Genomic DNA, 23,005 nt, shown 5'->3' on the forward strand with positions numbered 1-23,005 from the left:
ACAAAATACGGTTTTAATAAAGGTATGTATATTATTTTTGAAGAGAATTTTAAAAACTGACATGGGGTGTTCGATTTTAAATACATTGTATCAAATGCAAACTCTTTGGGAGGATAAGACAATTTATTAATAATTGTAAATAATAAAATACCAATTTAGTTGTAAAAATTTATGAAAATGTACAAATAAATTATTTGGTTTCCATTTGCTGGAAGAGTGTTTCCCAATCAGGTGTAGCGGTGAGCTTACTCTGGATGGAGCCGAGGTTGACCATGGAGCCACTACGTTCTGCGGGACACGTGCGTACAGACACCACATCCTGCCGGAAGCACGCTTGTGTTCCCAGTGACAGGTCATACATTGTGTTCCCGATTACCATCTTTATCTTTCCTGATTTATGTATCACTATTTTACCGATTTGACCTTCTTCCAAATGCTTCGCCGAACAAATATTGTGCTAAAAAAGATGTAAATTTATAATAAATAATAGTTTCAATTTAAATTCATAGTGAAAAAGTTAAGTGCTACGGGAAATAGAATATAAAAATGTTTTCTTGCATGCGGTAAAAATTAGAGCATTTATTGTACCGCGAAGTTTCTCGAAAATGTATGAAAAAATTCATCAAAATTAACTATTTTGAACGACGTCACGAGTCCTTGTCAATCAACCAATCAATGAAATAGTTGACACATGTGATAGATCTCCGGTTTCCAGGAAGCCGTTTTTTTCAACGTTTAGTATATTTTGACAGCTACAGTGTTCTACCTTCAAATGTCAGGACAACTCGCCGATGAGAACTAGTTACGTCACGGGTGGAGTAATTTCAAAATTACAATACTTTAAAAAATCATAGCGATGAGAATACGATATATAAAAAAAACTGTTGGCTTAATTTGACAGCCTATTAACTGTTACAAATAAAAAATATAAAAAAACCACTGAACTTCCCCATTCTCGTCAGAATTCTTTGAAACCATACTTCTTCTTCTTCGTTTTTCAATGGCCTTTTCACCTCTCAACTCGCTTTGAAACCATACAGAAAATACATTTTAGAAAATAAAGTGTTTTTTTAACAGAAAAACAAGCAAAAAAGTATAATACAAAATCATTCAATTATAATTGTGTTAAATAAAAAATGCTCTTACTTTTTTTTGGTTCATAATTTTTACTGCACTAATAAATCTTAATTTCAATAGTTATATTTTTTTACAATTATAAGGTATTACATAATATTTTTTTATTACATATACATAGTATGCGCATTTGTCGATCTGCAAAACGCATTTGATAGAGTTGACAGAGATATAGTGGAAGGTTTTATCGGAATATGGAGTAAATGGTAACCTGACAAGAGCTATTGCGTCACTGCACAAGGACAGCACAGCATGTGTGAAGGTGAATGGGTCATTCACATTGTGATTTAAAATTCCTAAAGGAGTCAAACAGGGACGTGTAATGTCACCATGGTTGTTCAACATATACATCGATAACTGTATGAAAGAACTGAAAGATTTAAGAATGGGAGCAAAAATAAGTGGTATAACTGTTAACTGTCTTCTGTATGCGGATGATGCCGTGCTTCTTGCTAGCAGCAAAGAAGACCTGCAATTCTTGGTAACAAAAGTCTACGATGTATGCAAGAAAAGCGATTTGCTTATGAATGTTGATAAATTGAAAGTGATGGTTTTTGAAAGGGATGAAAATATAACTAAATGAGAGATCAGTGTGAACGGAGATATTCTGAATCAGGTAGAAGAATTTTTGAATCTGGGAAGTATGTTTACTAGGGATGGAAAGACCGAGAGAGATATTCAAAGGAGGGTGAGTGCCGGGAACAGGGTGAACAGTGCACTGAAATCTACTTTGGCAAACAATTTTTTATCGCATGAGGCTAAAATAGCAGTTCACAATGGAGTTCTAGTGCCAACTCTAATGTATGGGAGCAAAGTATGGAATTGGAAAAATGATTATGAAAGTAGGTTAAATGCTGTCGAAATGCGATCCCTCAGGCGAATGTGTGATAAAACGATGTATGATAGGTGCACAAATGTCGAGATCCGTTAACTGTGTAAGGCTGAGATATGCATTATCCACAGAATCAAGAAAGGGGTGCTGCGTTGGTTTGGACATGTAGAGCGAATGGACAGCGAAAGAACGGCTAAAAGGATTTACGATGCGAATATTGATGGATGCAGAAAACGAGGAAGACCGAGAAAGACATAGCATGATCAAGTCCATCAAATACTTGAAGATGAACATGTCAAAAGTAAGAATAATTGGCGTGCGTGCATGAGAAGATATATGAATGTAGAGGAAGCGAGGTCTGTATGCAAAGATAGAGGATGGATATAAAGATAGAAACGGCGTGATGGTTTGTTTGTTTGTTGTAGAATATACATAATATATAATAATATGTTTGTATGTACGAGGGGGTACCCTAAAGAAACTAAACTTATGTATTTTTTTAAAAATTTAATTTATTATTTTACAAAAAACTAGGTGCTCGCTCATCCACCGTAAAAACAACGAACACAGAAAACAACTGTCACTAATAAATTCACACCGGCTAAACGGAACCTTCTCCAGCAACGCCACTTGAAATGCTGACTGGGAAAAGGTAAGCAGAACCTGGTACTACCAAAACTCCGCCCACCACAACATTCGCGGGTTGAAAACGAAACGCGAAGATTTTTATAACAGTGTTTCGGCCTGTGACCTTGATGTTATAACATTAACCAAAACTTGGTTGAACGATGGCGTTTTCGACTCTGAATTATTTGATAGTAATTTTACAGTAGTAAGGCGAGATCGTGGTGGCCACAGGCAGGGTGGGGGGTGTTTATTGGCTGTGAGAAATAGAAAAAACTTGCAAGTCGAGCGTTTTTCTGTTTTAGAAACGTCCAATGAAGATCTCTGGGTAAAACTGACATACGATCTCGATATTACGTTCATTTGTGTATTATATTTCCCTCGAATATATATCAACTGTTCTTCGACAGGGTATTGTCCAGTTTAGAGCTACTTCGGGACAAAAGTGTCATTATTTTGGGGGACTTTAACACGCAATCAGCAAAGAACATTAAAAGTATAGAGGCTAACCTCACTTTTTTGTGCTCAGTGTTGGGTCTTTCGCAGCATAATTATATTTTGAACTCTAGGGGTAGAACGCTGGACTTAATATTCAGTAGAAGAGTTGTTGGTGTGTTTCGGTCATTATCACCTCTTACAAGAGAAGATAATTATCACCCCGCACTTGAATTTTGTTACAATCTGATTGCAGATCGCCCCCGTCGATCCAGAGTTCCCGCGGAGGGTACGGTTAGTCAAAGAGGATGGAATTTTCATAAAGGCGGCTTTGACCGACTGTACTCTCTCATGAACGGTATCGACTGGGGCGAGATGTATAAAATATTAGATATAAATGAAGCGGTACAATATTTTTATTGTATTGTTGAAGGTGTATTTGATTCCTGCTTCCCTAGAAAATCTCAGGCTACTGGAGGGAGGCGATATCCGAAGTGGTTTTCTATGGATATTGTTAGAAACATACAGACTAAGCATTTCTATCATAAAAAGTGGAAAGCCTCTGGCTGTCGCGGTGATTATGAGATGTTTGGGTGTTACAGATCTGTCGTAAGACGTAGCATTCGATTGGCGTACCGGGAGTTCATTTCCAACATGGAAAGCAACATTCTTCATGATCCTAATACCTTTTGGGACTATATAAGGTCACAAAAGGCGGATGGTGGGAATGTTGACTCCATGACATGGGGTGAAAAATAAGTTCGAGGTGCAAACATAGCTGAGGCGTTTGCAGGTCATTTTAAAACAGTATATAGCAATGAACCTCCGCTTCTGGATGTTAATATTGCTAAGCAATGTTCACAGACCGGTGCACAGTTTATTGATGTTCAAAATATCAATGAGAAGGATGTGGCCGACACTATCAAAAAATTAAGTAATACTAATTCTCTCGGACCAGATTTTATTCTGACATTCTTCCTAAAAGGTTGTGTGGAACTGATCAAAAAACCCCTCTGATTTAGTATAATCTTTCTTTTAATACGGGGGTCTTCCCAGAAACATGGAAGACGTCAAAAGTAACACCTATACATAAGAGTGGATCTAAGTCATCAGTAGAAAATTACAGACCTGTAGCTGTTCTTTCTGCACCAGCGAAGGTATTTGAAATTATCATATGTAGAATCGTCACTTCCCGAGTAGAGCCATTTATTATTGATGAACAACATGGGTTCATGAAAGGCCACTCGGTTGAAACCAATCTAATGGTTTTTACAAACTACGTCACGGAAGCTCTGGATGCAGGACATCAGGTAGACTGTTCATATAATGACTTCGCCAAGGCCTTTGATACTGTCGACCATGATGTCTTATTAAATAAGCTGTATGAGATAGGTTTCTCGGATGGTATGTTAAAATGAATGGCGAGCTACCTCCAAAACAGAAACCAATACGTCTCCTACGGTCTATTCGCGTCAGAGTGTTTCCATACTTTCTCGGGTGTCCCGCGAGGCTCTAACCTGGGTCCATTGTTGTTCTCAATTTTTATTAATAATATTAAAAATGTAATTTTGAACTCGCGTTTTCTGTTGTTTGCGGATGACTGTTCTTAAAGGTGACAACTTCTGACGATTTTCGTCTTCTCCAAGCGGATATATCTAATATATCTGAATGGGGAAGGCGAAACAAACTTGGGTTTAATGTTTCCAAGTGTTCGGTCACGTCCTTCACTAGGGCCCAAAAAACTCTTTTTTTCACTACAAAATGAATGACCAGAATCTGATACGAACATCGAATGTTAAGGATCTGGGCGTTAGATTTGTGAGCACTCTGACATTTCATGAACACATAGAGACAATCAGTGGTAATGCATTGAAGATGTTAGGATTTGTTCTGCGTACTGCCAGGGTTTTCGAAAATACCCGTGTACTGAGAACTCTTTACAACTCCTTGGTGCGAAGTAGACTCGAGAGTGGCTCGATGATTTGGGGGCCACATGAACTGAAGTACTTGGCTCTACCCGACCGAGTTTCTCCAGGGTATGCTTGGCTACAACAGTTTAGAGACTAGAAGGAATGTGTATTTGACTACACATTTTTACCGATTGTTGCGCGGTTTTTGGGTACCCCCCCGTATAAGCATGTATAATTATTTTTGCTGATACAGTCAGACTTGCATATAAAACCTGCGGAGAAAGTATCATGTAGGATATGAATAACAGACCTGTGTTTTCTGTACAGGTTCAGCATTGTCACTTTTTTTGTCTTTTTCTGCAGGTTCATCGTCGGGACCTCTTCCCGGTAAACTATCTGGAAACTAAGAGCAAATTAGAATTAATTGTCAAACTCGCAATAGGAACAAAAGAATACTAAGATTTCCTTCATTAATAATTTGCTTGCGCCAACTACATTATAATATTATATGCATTATGCTCACTTGTAATAATAGAAGTGAGGGCTTCTTAGTTTGTAATAAATTGACAGTCTCTTTAGAATAACTATATTCCAGTTTAATCTTCTTGTCTTTCCTATGTTTTGTGTCAATTTGTTCATCTGTCACTGCAATTTTTAAGACATATTTAAGAATAGGATAAAAATATTAAAAATGATACATAAGTTGAATAAATTAAATAAAAATGCTGTCTGTTCATAGATACAAAAATAACAAATTTATGCATGTGATAAAATGTCTGAATGGTTATTTTTCAGAATACTGTTGTCACATCCTTAAACACTGTGAGTTATGAAGGTGCTCCAGGTATGATAAGGTATGCCGAGCTTTAAAAGCTAAATATTCTACACAATCTTACTCGGAATATCGTGGGTTGGTTCGCTTTTAATCTCCCGCTTTATAGGAAGACTCTTGAGAGGTTCGGGACCCTTTGTAGAAGAATATGAACCTAAAAATTATATTACTTTTGTTTTGAATTATCATTCATGTTCTTGGGTTAGTGTGATCCACATATAACATGACTAACCCAAGTACAGCCACTTATTTATTATAATAAAAATATGACAATGGACAGTTCTTTTAATGACACGTAGATTACTATTTTTTTTAAATAAAGCATAAATTTTCATGAAAAAATAGCGAGAACTAATATATCTATTAGATCCCTAATATATTTATTAGATTAAGAAATATATTAACAATTGAAAAATTAAAATCAATTTACTTTGCATTAGCCCAATCTATATTACAGTATGGAATAATCGGATGGGGTGGCACTATTAAAACAAATATTTTACGGGTTGCAAAAATACAAAAAATAATTATAAAAGTTATATTTAAAAAAACTGTCTACTTTTCCTACTGTCCAATTGTTGAAGAAATTCGGGGTTCTAGATATAAAATATTTTCTTTTTTAATGTTTACTTCAAATCCATAAAGACAACTTACATACATAATAATGACATGTTTCTGTGCCACGAAATGTAAGTACGAGACCTAAAACATCTGAATTCCGAAATCAAAAACAACAACAGTACAACATCCTTATACATATTTAAGAAAAAAGCGAAAGATTACATTCATAATTCTTTTTTATGTAACACTCGTTGAAAACTCCTGTTTATATTATTTATAAATATTTTTTTGTAATTTTAGAAATATACACTACTCAAAAATAGAAAAGACATCATTGTAAGACGTCACTCCCATTATATACATGAGAATTGTTCTTTTCTTTTACGTAATGGGAAACATTAATATAAACATATAAATATACATATATTAAATCTAAAAAATGGCTTAATGCTTTAGTATTTTATTATCCTTGGACTGGCACCTGAAGCGTAAGATCGATCACTTTACTTTCCGGTAACAGATGATTGGGTTACGCTGCATTTGATTTCACAATGCAGTTCCCTATTATATAGCATTGGGTATGGATAAGGGTTTGATGATGATAGTTTTTCCTAAGTAAGTTACCAAAATTGATTTCGGCATAACTGTGTGGTCTTCATTGTTAAAGACATTTTATAATTTATTGTTCACTGTCTCTTATTTATATTCCAAAAACCCATGCTAAATGACCCTCACAAATATGTAAATCCAAAATAATTTTTATGGTATTCAATGAGGTGAACATCATTTACGGGGAAGCTACATCCGCACGGAGTGGAGGATGATAAATAAGGTACAGTCGACAATGAGAGCACTTACACAGAGTGTTAATGGGGAGTCTGGTGGGTGGCAGGGTACCTCCCACCAGCATGTCCTCATCTTCATCATTCGTCAGCTCCTTGATCTGTTGTTCTTCAATATCCTTATCCACCTGCAACATTTAAATGAATTGTGATGCTTCAGCAGAGCCAGACCTACCGTAGGTTCAGTTGGCACGGAATAGCAAACAGTCACTTACGAGGGAGGGGAGAGTAATATGCTCGTTTTTATTTATTTCCATTTTTATTATACCGGTCCATTCAGTAAAATATTTTTTTTTTTATATACACAAGTACGATTAAAATAAAATACTATGTTTTCAGTATGTCCAAATATTTGTAGACAGGTTGGATTTCCTCCCTACGGAGTTTTAAAGATTTAAGTTTACAAGAAGTATAAAATTTTTAAAGTAATTTCAGGCATTGCCTAGTAGTAGGTGAAATAATTCAGTCACATGAATCTCACCCACATATATAGAGCTTTCAGTTCTTTTACTCGACAAAAGTCAACAGATGGAAGAGTTAAACATCGGCGAAATGGTGAATGTTACACAGCTTGTAAAGTGGCCACTTAAACCAGCCAATGACAAGTCATAAGCTCTGTAAATGCCTGGACTTCCATACTACCTTCTCAAGAATAATTTCCCTCTCTGTTGCAATAAATTTAGTAAATAAAATTTAATTTAGGACAAAAGAAAAAACACAGCAACATCGGGGCAAGGTCTTGTCTATTTTAGTGATTGTTGAAATCTAAAAAGACTTGTAGCAAAAAGGTCCAGATCCTGTCTCGAGATTACATTACGACACAATCTTGTTTGCGCTGTGGTGATCAAGGAACAGCACATCATCATTTCACAATTTTGTATTAATTTATGTGTATATTCCCGTCCCTTTTCAGTAAGTGACGGGCGGAAGAACCCATTAGATTCGGCGTTGTACTTTAGGTCTATGAAGTTGAGACTTGTGTCCACGTAAATGTAAATAAGTCTATTATTTGTTTATAAATATACCATTTTCTAAAAAAAAAAAAACTTTAACTCTATTCTCGATTTAACATTTTTTAAATGTTTTTTATTATGTTTTTACTTCATTTTTACTATGTTTTTCAGGTCCACTACCTTCATGATGGTTTTTATATATTGATTACTGTTTCTTATATATTTTTTGACTGTCTTAGAATGGGGTAAATAACCCTAGTAAGATAATCAAAGCTACTTTGTAAAAATATATTTTTTTTACATGTAATAAAATAAACGAAATTAAAATTAAAAACATAAGATCGACCTGTGAGCGCGCATGTCTCCGCTCCCTCCCCCACTACTAACCTAACACATTTAATCCCGATTAATCAGTTAAATTAAATTTTAATTTGGTAAGGTGTCCAAAATGAAATACTTTTATTGGATCAATTCCATTTTTAATTTTTTAAATATATGAATGCGACGCGTTTCATCTAGGACATTATCAAACTAACTTAAATATGTATTTACCAAGTTTCCTTATACGCTAACAATAATTGCTGTTAAATGATATAGGTGCATAACAGTGCTAATAGTTTATGGGGGTATTTAACAAGTATTGAGGATTGTTATTAGACCAAGAAAACTAACGTATTAATGTCCTGACAAGACAAAACGGGACACATAAATTTAAAAAAAATTAAAGTAGATTGAGTTTTTCTACTGACATTTCTTGGTGGAACTGCATTTTAATTATAATAATAAAAATACAAATTTAGTTTTATTCCACTTTTATTTATACATTTTTACCAGTGACCGGGTTTCGCCGTGACCGACATGCAGTCCACCAGTCTGACGATGTAAGCTTCATTCTCAATGTGAGATGGATACGGAAAAAAAAAATATTAACTGGGTCACAAGATTTCTTTTCCAGATAAATGTTTTCTTGGCTTTTGTAATTTTTCTTGATTTGATTATTTACTTTAATTTAACATATTACACAGGGATGAAGAACATTTTAGAGAACTTTACACACTGTGTAACATTCACCAATCTGCCCATATTTAAACATATACATTCCTTCGAATCTTTCATCTATTGATGTTTAAAAAGTTAAAGAGCTGAACTCTTTACTTTAATTTAATTATTTTTTTGTCTCTACACGTTTTAAAAATCGAAAGTAACATTCGATTTTATTTTATTATTTATATATATGTACATCCGCAACATAGATCCACCATCAAAGATGTTTATTATCTCTGTTTAAATCATGTCTGAAGAAACATCTCCTTTCTCTTCCTTAATCTTTCCTCCTTTCCTTTTTCCTCTTTTTTCCTTTTTTCCATTGAGTAATAGTTTTGATTTGATTTTGTAATTTATAAACAAATACGTTTAATTCTCTTTTTATATATCTTTAGCTTTTTAATATTTTTTTTCTATTGAATATGTTCTGTAACTTAAATTATAAAAATAAAACTTTTTTTTATTGGTTGGTTGGAAGAAATTGCCATTTGGCAATAAGCCCGCCAATGTACAAATAAAATTATGTACAAAAAGTTAAATAAAAAATGTTTTCTAGATATAGTATACCCACGATTAGGCGCTGCCTATGTGAGATTTTTTTGTTTTAATAAATAAAGTGATATGTAGTAAGAAAACGTAAAAAAAATGTAAATAAATACAAGGGTATTTCGTAAAGTAAGGTTCCCTATGCTGACAATAAAGATAGCGGCGTGCTGGGAGAAATCTGGCAATACTGGCTGCTTATCAACTCCCCCACTCTCTATCCCTGCCGCTCCCGCCACGCTACACTGCTCAGTGCCGGCCTGGTAGCCACCGAAGATGGAGCTTCCTAACACTGTTTCCGCCAGATGCGAAATTCGCACTGTGATACGTTTTTTATACGCAAAAGAAACTCCGCCTATTGACATTCATCATCAGTTAATCAAAGTTTATGGAGAAAGGTGCATATCTGTCCAACATGTTCGGAAATGGTTTAGAGAATTTAGCGAATGTCGCACGGAAATTCACAATGAAGACCGGAGCGGAAGGCTTTCAGTTTCAGACAGAATCGTCAAAAAAGTTGAGAGCATAATGCTTGAGGATCGGAGGATTACCATTAGCGAACTTGCTCTTCGTATTCCTGGGACTTCCAACGCCACAATTCACAAAATTTGAATGGAATGCGCTTCCATACTGATGATGAAGTCAATGAAGAGGTTATTCGATTTCTCAGAGGAATGGCGGCACAATTTTATGACTCGGGGATACAAAAGTTGGAGCATTGTCTGCAAAAGTGTTTAGAGAGAAACGGTGATTATGTAAAAAAATAGAGTAAGTTTTAAGCTTTAAAATTATTTATAATGCTAAGGAAAACAATAAAGCTGTATATTTTTTTAAAATATGAAAACCTTATTCTATGAATGATCCTCGTAAAATAAATATCAGAAACACAAAATTTTCAAGCCTAGATACTTTGCTCAATAGCCGGCTATATTTGTATCTCTCGGCCAGTAATGGAGCAAATGATAATAATATCTGTTGTAGGCTTCCTTCCAAGCAGTCTTTACCTTCCACTCTTGCTTGACCTTGAGCGTTGGTTTAGCGAGAGCCACGGCTCCCCCCTCCCCGCCGCCCGACTCCCTCGCTCCCCCGGAGTACCCCCGGGAGGAATGCCTCGCAGTACCAGCTGCAATACCTATATACAAAATAAACAGTTGGATGGTTTTATGCAAAAATGTGTTAAGCCACACTAACCTTAAACGGAGATAATTGATGTTTAACATCAGGTGCATTTTTTTTAAATACGGTTAATTATTTAGCTTCGCTGTTTAGTTTAATATATAAAAAGGAGTGAATATAACAGAAAAAGGAAATAAAAAATTTATCTTGATTATTTTTAGTAACATAAAAATTTTATTAAAAAGTGAGATGACACTTTTTAACAGAGCATTTTTAAAACCTTTGTAATAACAAAAACATAAAAATGTTTTAAACATCATTACTTCCCAAAAAAAATCCAGAAGGAATATAAATTGTCAATTTTTGTTTTTTTTTATTATTTTTTTTCAATTTAAATTTTTTTGTTTTCTTACAATAATCATAATAATAAAACAGAGTATTAAAAAAAATAAAGCATAATTACATGTCAACGAAATACATATTAATAGAAAAATAGTAAACGAAAAATCCCACAAAGGTGGGTATACAAGAAAATATTAATGAATTTTTGCTCCTATAATAAACAATGGACAGTTATAATATTTTTGTATAACATAAGAAAGAAAAAATAAAATATTCTGTAAAAGATATGGTATTTTTTTTTATAGTAATTAAAAAAGGAAATAAAGAATATTAAAAAAAAACACAAAAATATTTCTTATTATTAAAGGGCAACAAAATAAATCATAGAAAAACAGAGTTCATATCTTTATCATCCAGGATACAATGAAAGCATCCACCCCTTTCCCGAAACTGTTCATAAAGACTCTTTCTTTCTTCAGTTTCGCATATCAATATCAATTTTTTTTTTTTAAACTAATTAAGCGAAAATTTAATATTTCTTTACAATCAAACCGCGAAAATCAGAATCAGTGAATCAGTGAATCCAGGATAGTGCATGTTTTTTAAAAGAAGGAAAATTTTGAAAGTTTGGAATCAATGAAATATTATCAGTAAAAAAAGAATTAAAAATTTTTGGGCCTATAAAATATGCATGTCTCTGTGCGAGCCTCGTTTTACAATGTGGTATTTCTAACACACGATTCCTTCTTTGACTTGATCTATTCGAATTACTTGTAAATAATTTTTGGTAATTAAATATATATTTTAAACATTAAAAACAATATATTTGTCTTAGATCTAAAAGTTTAGCTTCGTTTTTATTATTAAACTACTACTACTACTACCATCACGCCATTTCTCCGTAGGGTTAGGAAGAGAGAATGGACCGCACTTCTTCCACATTCATACATCTTGTCATACATGCCCTTCGGTTCTGTCTGCTTTTGACATGACCAGATTTAAGATTTTGGTTTATCTGATCATGCCACGTCTTCCATGGCCATCCTCGTCTCACGTTGCCGTTCATTTTCGCCATATATACTTGTTCGTCCATTCGTTCTACGTAACCTAAGCATCTCAGAGACCCTTTCTTAATCTTATCAATTATACTTGACTCAGATTTACACTCTCGCCTGATTTTCATGATGATCATTCGTAACCCTGTCATACATTGATTTCCCACACATTCGTCTAAGAGATTGCATTTCGACCGCGTTCACTCGGCTTTCATCCTTCCTCTGCCAGTTCCATGTTTCACTTCCATACATAAGTGTTGGGACTAAAACTCCGTTGTGCACAGCCAGTTTAGCTCCGATTGACATATTTTTATTAGAAATTACTGTGCTTAGTGCTCCGTTCATTTTGTTGCCCGCATTCACTCTTCTTTCAACATCTTTTTCTACTTTTCCATCTCTTGAAAACATGCTTCCCAGATACACATATTCTTCTACTTGCTCGAGACATTCGTTGTTTACATTTATTTTGCAGTCAGTAACCTCACTATCCCTTCCAAATACCATCACTTTTGACTTACTTTTGTTCATCGCCAATTCGCTCTCCAGGCATACATCATACATTCTAGAGACTATTTGCTGCAAATCAGCCTTGTTGCTTGCTAACAGAACTGCATCATCTGCATACAGCAAGCAGCTTACTGAAAAATTATCAATTTTTGCTCCAATACCCATACATTCTATATCTTTCATACAGTTGTCCATGTTTGTGTCCATTATTGTCCATTTAATATAAAATTATTAATAGTACCTACATAAAATTATATTGTATTGTGATGGAAAATAGTAGAAAAATAAAAAATATATCAGTGTTCGAAATCATTCTAATGTTCCGCATCCTTCTATATCGTAAGTAAAATTTGAAGTCCGAACAGAGTTTAGAAAATTATCAAAACTGCATACATCTTTCGGAACGAGTGCTAAAATTTCTTCAAAATCTTTAGATTTCCTGCTGATGTAAGAAATATCTCTGTAAAAATCACCCCCGAATATTTAAAGTCCAACCGAAGATCTCAAGCATGGTATCCCTCAGTGGTATCCGAGCATAAAGAACTCGGGGTTCTTCCACTTACAATGAATGACAATTACCTTCCGAGAATACTCCGGTAGCACGGAGAATGTTGCTCCCCCTGCCCGCGCCTCCCTTCCCCCCGGCGCCGCGCGCCCCCCGTCCCCGCTCCCCCCTCCGCCGCTCGCCGGCCCCGTCGCTGGACACCACTCTGGAAATGTGAGGCGCTATAAGCAACGACTGAGAGTAGAGTGAGCGAGAGAAGGGCTCTCGAGTAGTGTACGTACAATGCGAGAGTGAGAAATGTACAATGAGTAGAGAATAATCAACATTTAGACTCTAATTAGCATTGCACTCATTCATTATTGCCTTTCCACACTGAATAATGCATAGGGCACTGCATCGGTACACCATCCGCAGGTAAGATGATCAGTCTTACGCTTTAAGTGTCCGTGGAACTATGAATATTCAAGTGTAAAACACCTTTATAAATAAATATTTCATCAACGATGTTTCCAGTATGTCCAAATGTTTGTAGAGAGGCTAGATTACCTCCCCAAGGAATTATTGTAAATAGCTAGACTTCCATACTCCCTTCTCAAAAATGTTTACCTTCTCTGTTACATCAAATTGAAATATTTCATCTCAACCATCTCAGGAATTGAACCCGAGACCGCTCGCATGGTAGGCAAACACGCTGACCATTTGACTACGAGGCGAACAAAAACTGAACTTCTATAGATATTGTAAATATTATTTTGCATACTGTTTGGTCTGTATAATCCAAACAATTATAAAACTGAGCCTGTTCGGTTTAATGTTTCGCCGAGTCATACACCACATCGCAAGAATTGATTTTCTTATTAATATTACGATATTTCTTCACCAACATTTTCAAAAGGATTATCTTTTGATATAAAATTTTCACTGCCTTAATAACATTTTGATTCACGGGCTAATTGAGTGGAGTTTAGTTCGGAGGAAGAAACTGTAATTGGTCCATCATCATTTATCAAGTTGGTGCAATTTGGATGGTCAGGAGCATTATCGAGTAACAATAAAGCTATCGGAGGCAGCTCTAGCTCTTTCATTCCCTCGCCCTTTGCCCGAGGCTATGGTTCAGATTTCCGGAGGTTCGGTTTATAGCGGGTTCGGATTACAGAGATCATTTTTTATTTTTTTTATTTATTGGGGATATCAACAGTAATACATGTAACAACAAATAAAATATACAGAGAATAAAACCAATGACAGATATCCACAGAAATACATTAAATACACGTACAATACATACTAGTGTGTTTGTGTGAGTGTAAGTGAGTGAGAGGGTGGGTGTTATATTGGAATGAGGGTGGACATGTGAATAAATATTGCACAAGTGTCAAAAATATAAATACATATAAAATATTAAGAATTAGAGATAAAATAAAATAAGACTTTATTATTGAAACTAAGTATAAGACAAAAAAGTATGTTTTAGGACGCGCATTTTAAATGTTATTTTTTTACAATCAAATGGATCAATGAGGGGAAAGTTCAAATTATAATCATGAGCAAAACGTATAAGTGGAGAGTTCAGGACATAGTTCGTACGAACTGCTGGCACATGAAATAGAGAACTCGACGTGTGACGGGTGCGGTAGCCGGGGACATTTAATGATAACTCCGACAAAAGAGCCGGACTATCAAGGCGTCCACTAAGTATGTCGTGAAGCACCCCCATGTCTAATAGTAGACGGCGATCTTCTAAAGTAAGCAAGTGGTGCTTTTTGCAGGAAGACATATAATTGAGATCGGTATTCCTGCATCTCCAGTTAAGATGTCTAAGAAATGTCCATTGAATTTTCTCGAACTTTTCTTTATGTGTGACATATTGTGGAGACCAAACAAAAGAGGCATACTCGAGCAAACTGCGAACATAAGCAAAGTAGACCATTTTAATACACGCGATATCTTTAAATACCTGACATGTACGAAGTACAAAACCAAGGTTTCTATGTGCACGGGTCAGTATGTCATCGAAGTGATTAACAAATGTAAGTTTGCTATCAAGAATAACACCCAGATCGCGTACGGTATCAACTCTCTGAACAGGTTGGTTTTCTAATATATAATGATATGGGATGGGATGTCGACCTCTCGAAAAAGAAATAAGTAAACACTTTGATACATTGACGTTAATACGATTTTTCAAATAGTATTCTGTCAAACGGTTTAGATCATCTTGAAGTTAAAGACAGTCAAGGGGATTCTTAACTTAGAGGTATATTTTTTTATCATCTGCGTACATTAAAAACTTTGCGTTCATAAATACAACATAAATATCATAGATATATGCGTTGTAAAACAATGGTCCCAAATGCGATCCCTGGGGTACTCCGGAGGAAATATCAGTAAACTCAGATCGAAAACCCCCAAGAACAACAGCTTGGCTTCTATTGCTGAGATAAGATAAGATCCATCTGTGAACATCACCTTTTACACCCAAGTTTAAAAGTTTTCTCATAAGAATTATGTGATCCACTCGGTCGAAAGCTTTTTCAAAGTCTGTATAGATTACATCAACCTGCTTGAGTTTGTCCATGCAATGAAAAACATAATCTATAAATTCTATCAAATTGGAGATAGTAGATTTGCCTTTCAGAAATCCATATTGTTGGGGAGGTATTCCTTTAACTATGATTGGATAAATCTGAGAATAAACTATTTTTTCGCACACTTTGTTGAAAATATTAAGTATGGAAATACCTCTATAATTAGAAATTTTATTTTTCGAACTTTTTTGTGTATTGGTAAGATATGAGCTTCTTTCTAATTCAGGGGAAAATATCCTTGCTTGAGAGATAGATTTATTATTATATTGAGAGGGATACATAACGATTTTGCACATTTTACAATAAAATATGGAGGTACTCCGTCACTTCCAGCACCTCCATTTACGTCGAGTGTAGACAAGAGCTTGTCTACCTCCCCCTTCAGTAGTTTCAATTTTATGTATTAAACTACCGTCATCACAATATGGTGGTGCAAGATTTTCTACAGAATATGAAGTGCAGGGTTCGCTGAAGACCGAACTGAAGAAATCATTGAATCCTTGACAAATAGACTGACCACTGTTATATTTCTGATCTTTATACTCGAAGGATTTAGGGTAAGCAGAGCTACCTCGACGTTCTTTTATATATGACCAGAGTTGCTTGGGGTTGGATTTGATGTTATTTTGTAAAGATACAACATATTTTTGAAAACAATCTTCCTGAAGTATTTTTTGTCGATGACGCAACAGAGCAAACTCATCGTAATCGAGAAGGTTACCAAACTTTTTCCATTTGGTATGAACTTGAATTTTTTTTAAAATTAATTTTAACAAAGAATCGCTAAACCAAGTGGGATATGAACGTTTGCGACTACGTGTGTCGAGAGGAATGTGTCTTACGATCAATTCATTAATTAAATCATAAAACCTGGAGACGGTATCTTCCAACGATAAACCGAGGAATTGTTGAATCCAGTTCATTTGTAACAACTTTTCATTAATAAGATCATAGTTTCCTTTCCGAAACCTTCTAATTGGTAATCTGTTTTCCTTAAGGGGGACAGTAAAAATATCATTAATGAAAATTTCTAACGAGGGGTGGAAAACATCTTCCTTTACTAAAGGAGAATTAGAGCGACTTACTTCCGATGCAAAATTACTAAAAACAAGGTCGTTCTTATTCAAATTGAATTGACGAAAGTTATTTCTTATGAGTAATTCGACCAAGTTCCTGGCTGATTCCTGTAACTCAACTGACCATTTATGGATATAAACCGGGGATTCAACAGAAATCCATTAAATATTGGATACTGTACTATCATTTAATATAAACTAATTCAAGAAATACACGAATAGGTAGGCTTGTTTCAAAGTACTATAACTTGTTAGTAAAATTCATAAAATAAATCAATTCAAAATGATTGCTATGCATATAATATATCAGGATAGTGTTAATTATTGTTATGCATATCAGGATAGCGTTAATTATTATTATACATATCAGGATAGTGTTAATTATTGTTATGCATATATCAGGATAGTGTTCATTATTGTTATGCATATATCAGGATAGTGTTCATTATTGTTATGCATATAATATATTAGAATAATATTAATTATTGTTATGCATATAATACATCAGGATAGTGTTAATCGCGACGGATTTGAATAACAGAAATACATACACTTTGGATTTATTTCTGATGGCATTCAGATTTGGTACGAAAACTTTCTTCGTGGCGGCTTTGTTTCCTCCGAGTGTTAAATCTCTCGGCGGCTTGAAAGAAGACAGTCTTGTAGGCGAAGAAAGTCCGGGTTCAGTTTTAATTTTAATACCTTGTGTGGTTCCATTTATATTGTTTGTTTTTTTATCATAATCATTATTCATCCTAGAAAGTAAATTTATTATTTTTATTAAGTATTTATATTGTTTACACGAAACTTAGGGCACTGTGTCAGAGATCTCAAGTTGAAATGAAATTTTCGATGTGATTATGAAGGTACGTACGTCAAAATTAAAAATGTAAAGAAACAGAAGAAGTAAACTGATGACAACCAAGTCCTAATCCCTGAAAATTAACTGTCATACGTAGGTAGTGAGGTTAATCAGCTAGGTCAGGTTAGGTTTTGATTTTCGTTAATTTTATATAGATTATTATAAGTGGCTGTAAAAGTTAACGATGAAAAAGTTGCAATTTTATAATTTATTATTCATTATTGATATTTTTGAGAATTTATGTTACGTTCAGAATTCAAATGTCAAACAAACATGTCCATAGATTACAACATGGTCTGTCTACTGTCTAGATGGTTTTGCTTATTGCTTATTGCTTCTGTCTATCTTACGAAAATTTGCTTTTCGTGGCATGAAAAATGACAGTTTTGTGTATTTTTAGTAGAGTTAATGTCAGTTTATAGTTACGCGGTTTCGTCGGTTTCATCTATCCGTCTATCGTATGTGAACACAAAACAATAGATGCAGAATATAGAATCCATAGGTTAAAAATTAAAAACATATATTATAATACAGACATTTTGTACTTATGACCTATGAGTATATTTTAAACTTTGTTTTAAAGACCGTTAAATGGTTAATTAATTAAATGTAAAAATCTGTTGGTGAAAACGAAACGAAATATGTACTATATGTTAAAATAATATAGTAACGTAATTTAAAATTACTACATCTTACATACATTATTTAATTTTGGATCTGGTTATGAAATTGATGTCAAAAACTCACTTTTCATTGTAATTTACAATCTACTTGACTCTATATACCAGATCTAACTAAGTTTTTAGTATAATATTTATAAATATGGCAGATACAATGTATAATATTTTTGGTTCGATATCTGATCCGATGCACAAACAAATTTTGAGAGTCAATAAAGTGGATGAAAACGGTAAATATTATGTTTGTTACATAGAATTAAGAATAGTCCAGAAACCGCATACGCACATCAAACAGAAGGCGACTCAACTACTTATAAATGAGTAGGTTTACGTTTTGACCCATTAGTTTCTTTGTAGACGTCGCTCAGTACGCAACTCCTGATTCGAATTTAACCATGCAGTGTTGTGTCCTTTTAAAGTGTAGAAAACTGCTAGGATCTTAAAGAAACAAGATGCAATCACATTTCATGTATAATTATCAAATTAATGTGTTTGTCACAAATGCATTACCGCGAAACCGTCCAATTTTTCCCTGGATGGATATTTTGCCCAAACAGTCTAATCTATGATCAACCTTTGAAAAAACATATTTCCATTTGATTTCGGTAAATTTGGTACCAAATTTCAAAGGTTGATCATAGATTAAACTGTTTGGGCAAAATATCCATCCAGGGCAAAATTGGACGGTTTCGCGGTACTTAAAAATTGAATTATTTTTTCATCTGTCAGATTGTCAAAGAAACAAAATAGAAATTTCGTTAGTGTTGCATGGGTGGTAAAAATGTTTACCCTACTTTGCTCATATAATAAGAGAAATAATGAAAATTGAACCTCGGATTAAACAACGCCGTGGTGGACATTTGGCCGACATCATCTTTAAAACATAAAATATTATTTGACATGAAATAAAAATATCCGTTCTATGTCAAATAAAATTTGTTTTAAGTTCAAAGTTCATTAATTCAATTACTCTTATTAAATGACCCTTTACTTATCTACTCTGTTGTGTCAATCAATGTTTCCGAGTGCACAATAAAATTTTAGAAAAATTAACAAATTGTTTTTTTTTTTACCTTACATTTGTGTTATGGTTATATTCTTCGCGATCTGGCAATATTCCTCCGTCCGGTGACTTTAAGTATGCGCGCGGCGAAAGTGTGTATATGTGGGGGAATTATTGGACACAATCTGATTTATTTAAATATGATTCTACGCTCCTTCTGGACTATTCTTAATTCAATGGTTTGTTACTTAAATGTTTACATTACGAGTTTATTTTATGTTACAAAGTTTTTTTTTTTAATTTCTAGCTTCCGTCGGGAAACCAGTTTTGTCATCAGCCCTCACACCATCAAAGAAATCGTCGAATTTGCACACTTCACGGCACACCGACTCAAAGAAAAAAACATTCCTTCAAAATAAATTGACTCCCCTTCATTCTGGCGTTCCACATAGTCACGCGAATGTCTCGCAGTTCCTAAAAGAGAGAAATAGAAACACTCCTAACAGATTAGCCAGTCAGTCTGGTCGCCTGGAGTTCTTGCAGAACTTCGGAGATATTTCATACGAGAATATAATCCAAATTGAATACTCACGAAAAGCATTAAATGATGGTAAAATAAGTATTTCTAAAGTATTATATTATGTAAAACTAATCAACTGCTATAGTGAATAATTTTAGTAAGAAAATACTTTTTAGATGATTACTTCTCCGATAGTGAGTCGGTAGTTACAGAGGAGGACGTGGATGACCTGGTTCTCGGTATTCCTCCCCGGGAAACTATGCCCCTCCCCGCCGCCCACAATTACCGCATGAGTCATTCCTTCACTCATTTATATTTGGACGGTGAGATTTATTATTATTTATTCAATTAGGTAGGTACTCAAAACTCGAGCAGTATGGAAAACCGATAATATAATGAGAGTTGAGTTGGGATGGTTATATAAAAGGGATGATATCGGTTTATTTATTTGAATTCCAGAATGTGTTGTGAAGTGTGCCCGAGACCATTGGTCCTACAATAACGACAACTAACTATACCAAATAATAATATGACAGTAATTTCGATTTCATAAATATGAGATCAAATGAATACTTGACAGAAAAACCCAAAAGAAAAATGTTGGTAGTATAAATCATTTCGGTCGGCCTCGTGGTGTAATAGTCAGCGCGTTTGCCTGCCATGTGAGAGGTCTCGGGTTCGATTCCCGACATGGTTGATATGAAATATTTATTCAAATGGGTGTTTTTACACTAGAATATTTCATAGTCTCTGGACTGGTACCTGGAGCGTAAGACTGATCATCTTACCTTCATGTAACAAAAATTATCAAGACACGCTGCGATTGGTGTACCGATGCAGTACCCTATGCACCATTAGGTGCGGAAAGGGAATGATGAATCATTTATTTTATTTTATTAATTATATTATCAAACACATAAATTATACATTAACATAGAGTTGCTTTGACTATCTAACTAGGGTTAATAACCCGTTCTAAGAAACAATTAAATAAAAACAATAATCAAAACAAATTATGACAAAAGAAATAGGCATTTTGTATATCAATCATAAGTGTAAGATATTATGTTTTAAACAATATGTAATTATATATAACACATAGAATTAAGAATAGTCTAGAAGGAGCGTAGAATCATATTTGAATACATCGGACCGTGTCAAAAAACCCACGACTCTCGCCGCGCGCATGCGTGAAGTCGCCACGTAATGTTGCCAGATCGCGAAAAATATAATCATAACACAAATGTAAGATAATTATATTTATAAAAAAAAACTAATTTGTTAATTTCTCTAAAATTTTATTGTACACATGGAAAAATTGTCTGACACAACAAAGTAGATAAGGACTAAAAAATATAAAACAAATTTTATTTTAGATAAAATGGAAATAATATTTGATGTTTTAAAGATAATGTTGGTCAAATGTCCACCACGGCGTTGTTTAATCTGAGAGGTCCAATTTTCATTAGTTCTCTCACTAGATGAGCAAAGTAGCGTAAAATATTTGGCTACCCTGGCAATCTGACAGATGGAAAAATAATTAAATTTTATTTGCCACTTACACATGCATTTGCTACTTGCACATGAAATGTGATCCCATCCTGTTTCTTTTTGATCCCAGCAGTATTTTGTACACTTTAAAATGACGCAACATGGCATAGTTGAATTCAAATCGGAAGTTGCGTACTGAGCGACGTCTACAAAGAAGCTAATGGGTCAAAACGTAAAACTACTCCTTTAAGAGTAGTTTAGTTGCCTTCTGTTCGATGCGCGTATGCGGTTTCTGGACTATTCTTAATTCTATGTAACAAACATAATTATAATTTTGTTTATTTAGGCCAGATATATTATAAAAAAATATAAAGAAATTAATTTATGTATATCACAATACTTGTAACAAATTATCATTATTTTGCCATATAATATATTACATACAAGACCTTAGCATAATTTATTTTAAATGTTTTTTTTCTTTCTAGATGTACTGACAGAAGACACTTCGTTTAGCGATCTAAATGTAACAGTAGAAGATATTCACATGCCTTTGTAAAGTGAACTTTTAGATTTGTTACACCTGCTTTTTAACAATAACAAAATATACACCCACAGACAAAAAAAGTTCGCACTCATAATAAAATTCTTCATTTGAAATTTTTATTATTCCTTATCTACTTGAATTTTTTTAAAACATGTAAGTAATGTTTCCAAGTAAAATTTCAAAATAAAAGCTTAGGAAATATTTAGAAATAGGGTTTTCCCGGGTAGCAGCTCCGCTACCATTGTTCTCGTACCCGACGTAAGTGATTTATGGTACCGAGTTTTTGGGTGTTTTTAGCCTGTTTCTTCGCAATTCTTCGTTTCATTATTACCCATAAATTTTCTATCAGGTTAAGGTCTGGGCTGTTTCCAGGCCAGCTCAGTGATGTAACTTCAAAAGACTCTGAATTCAGTAACCTACAACAAACAAATGATATTCAGATCAAATTACAAAAATTTATAAGTAAAATAAAGTTATAATAATAAGTCAGATCGAGCTCGATGCCAAGGCGGAGAATCATCTTGGGATACGGGATTTGAACTGAATTGTATTATGTCTTCAACTGTGGGAAACACGATTCTCCAAAACTGTTTTTTTTTTTATTTAAATTTTTATTTTTTTTTATTTTAGTAAAATGGATATATAGTTCAGAGCTAATTCTACCATATAAACATAAATTTAAACATGTACCGCTTATGGTGGTCTTAGCATATCCCGCCATCGCTCGAACAACGGTGAATGGATCCACCCTGCAGTGGCTTGGAGAAGCGCGTTATTAGAGCTTTTCAGGCGTTCCCATAGGCTCCAGGCTCTTTGGCAAAGTAGGGCAGCGAAAGTGTTTACCCGCCCAGCTGTAAACATTTCGAAGGCACTGCAGTACCAAGGCAGTCTGAATAATTGCCTGTATGAATTATTATACGTTATGTTTTATATTGTATAGCATTCATGTTGCCTTGGACTATCTGAAGTGTACCTAAACCAGGAGCTGTCATGCACCCCCATA

The 23,005-nt window shown here is 34.3% G+C and overlaps 2 protein-coding genes across 5 annotated transcripts; one reads left to right on the plus strand and one right to left on the minus strand.

The window, feature by feature from the left end:
* Nucleotides 1-154: 154 nt before the first annotated feature.
* Nucleotides 155-18,069, minus strand: Polr3D (RNA polymerase III subunit C53). Of its 4 annotated transcripts, XM_088243554.1 has the most exons (9): nucleotides 17,774-18,042; nucleotides 17,451-17,654; nucleotides 13,310-13,440; nucleotides 10,715-10,842; nucleotides 7,187-7,298; nucleotides 5,832-5,921; nucleotides 5,459-5,580; nucleotides 5,246-5,338; nucleotides 155-457 (listed from the first exon to the last, which is right to left on the minus strand). In XM_088243554.1, the coding sequence occupies exons 2-9, from the start codon at nucleotides 17,651-17,653 to the stop codon at nucleotides 191-193; spliced, it is 1,146 nt and encodes a 381-aa protein (XP_088099680.1). In that variant the 5' UTR covers nucleotide 17,654; nucleotides 17,774-18,042; the 3' UTR covers nucleotides 155-190. The 4 variants fall into 4 exon arrangements, with proteins under 4 accessions (XP_088099680.1, XP_088099683.1, XP_088099681.1 ...); XM_088243557.1 differs by lacking the exon at nucleotides 13,310-13,440; XM_088243555.1 differs by lacking the exon at nucleotides 5,832-5,921 and having other exon boundaries at nucleotides 17,774-18,026.
* On the plus strand, nucleotides 18,062-22,115 carry LOC148283641 (uncharacterized). Its single transcript, XM_088243559.1, has 4 exons — nucleotides 18,062-18,671; nucleotides 19,752-20,054; nucleotides 20,141-20,287; nucleotides 21,944-22,115. Exons 1-4 carry the CDS (start codon nucleotides 18,584-18,586, stop codon nucleotides 22,012-22,014), a joined length of 609 nt encoding a protein of 202 aa, XP_088099685.1. The 5' UTR covers nucleotides 18,062-18,583; the 3' UTR covers nucleotides 22,015-22,115.
* Nucleotides 22,116-23,005: the final 890 nt, after the last annotated feature.

This window comes from Micrasema longulum, unplaced genomic scaffold (assembly GCF_059751315.1).
Source record: "Micrasema longulum isolate JH-2025_06_02 unplaced genomic scaffold, ASM5975131v1 h1tg000215l, whole genome shotgun sequence".
NCBI classification, from domain to species: Eukaryota; Metazoa; Arthropoda; class Insecta; order Trichoptera; family Brachycentridae; genus Micrasema; species Micrasema longulum.

Excerpts from the sequence above, each read along its gene's own strand:
- Polr3D (XM_088243554.1), bottom strand. The coding sequence starts at position 17,653 with ATGAATAATGATTATGATAAAAAAACAAACAATATAAATGGAACCACA. Across the intron at positions 13,441-17,450 it reads ATCAGAAATAAATCCAAAGT|AGTGGTGTCCAGCGACGGGG; the intron begins GTATGTATTTCT and ends TCACATTTCCAG. Across the intron at positions 5,581-5,831 it reads ACCAACCCACGATATTCCGA|TGACAGATGAACAAATTGAC; the intron begins GTAAGATTGTGT and ends TAAAAATTGCAG.
- LOC148283641 (XM_088243559.1), top strand. The coding sequence starts at position 18,584 with ATGGCAGATACAATGTATAATATTTTTGGTTCGATATCTGATCCGATG. Across the intron at positions 18,672-19,751 it reads CAATAAAGTGGATGAAAACG|CTTCCGTCGGGAAACCAGTT; the intron begins GTAAATATTATG and ends TTTAATTTCTAG. Across the intron at positions 20,288-21,943 it reads CACTCATTTATATTTGGACG|ATGTACTGACAGAAGACACT; the intron begins GTGAGATTTATT and ends TTTTCTTTCTAG.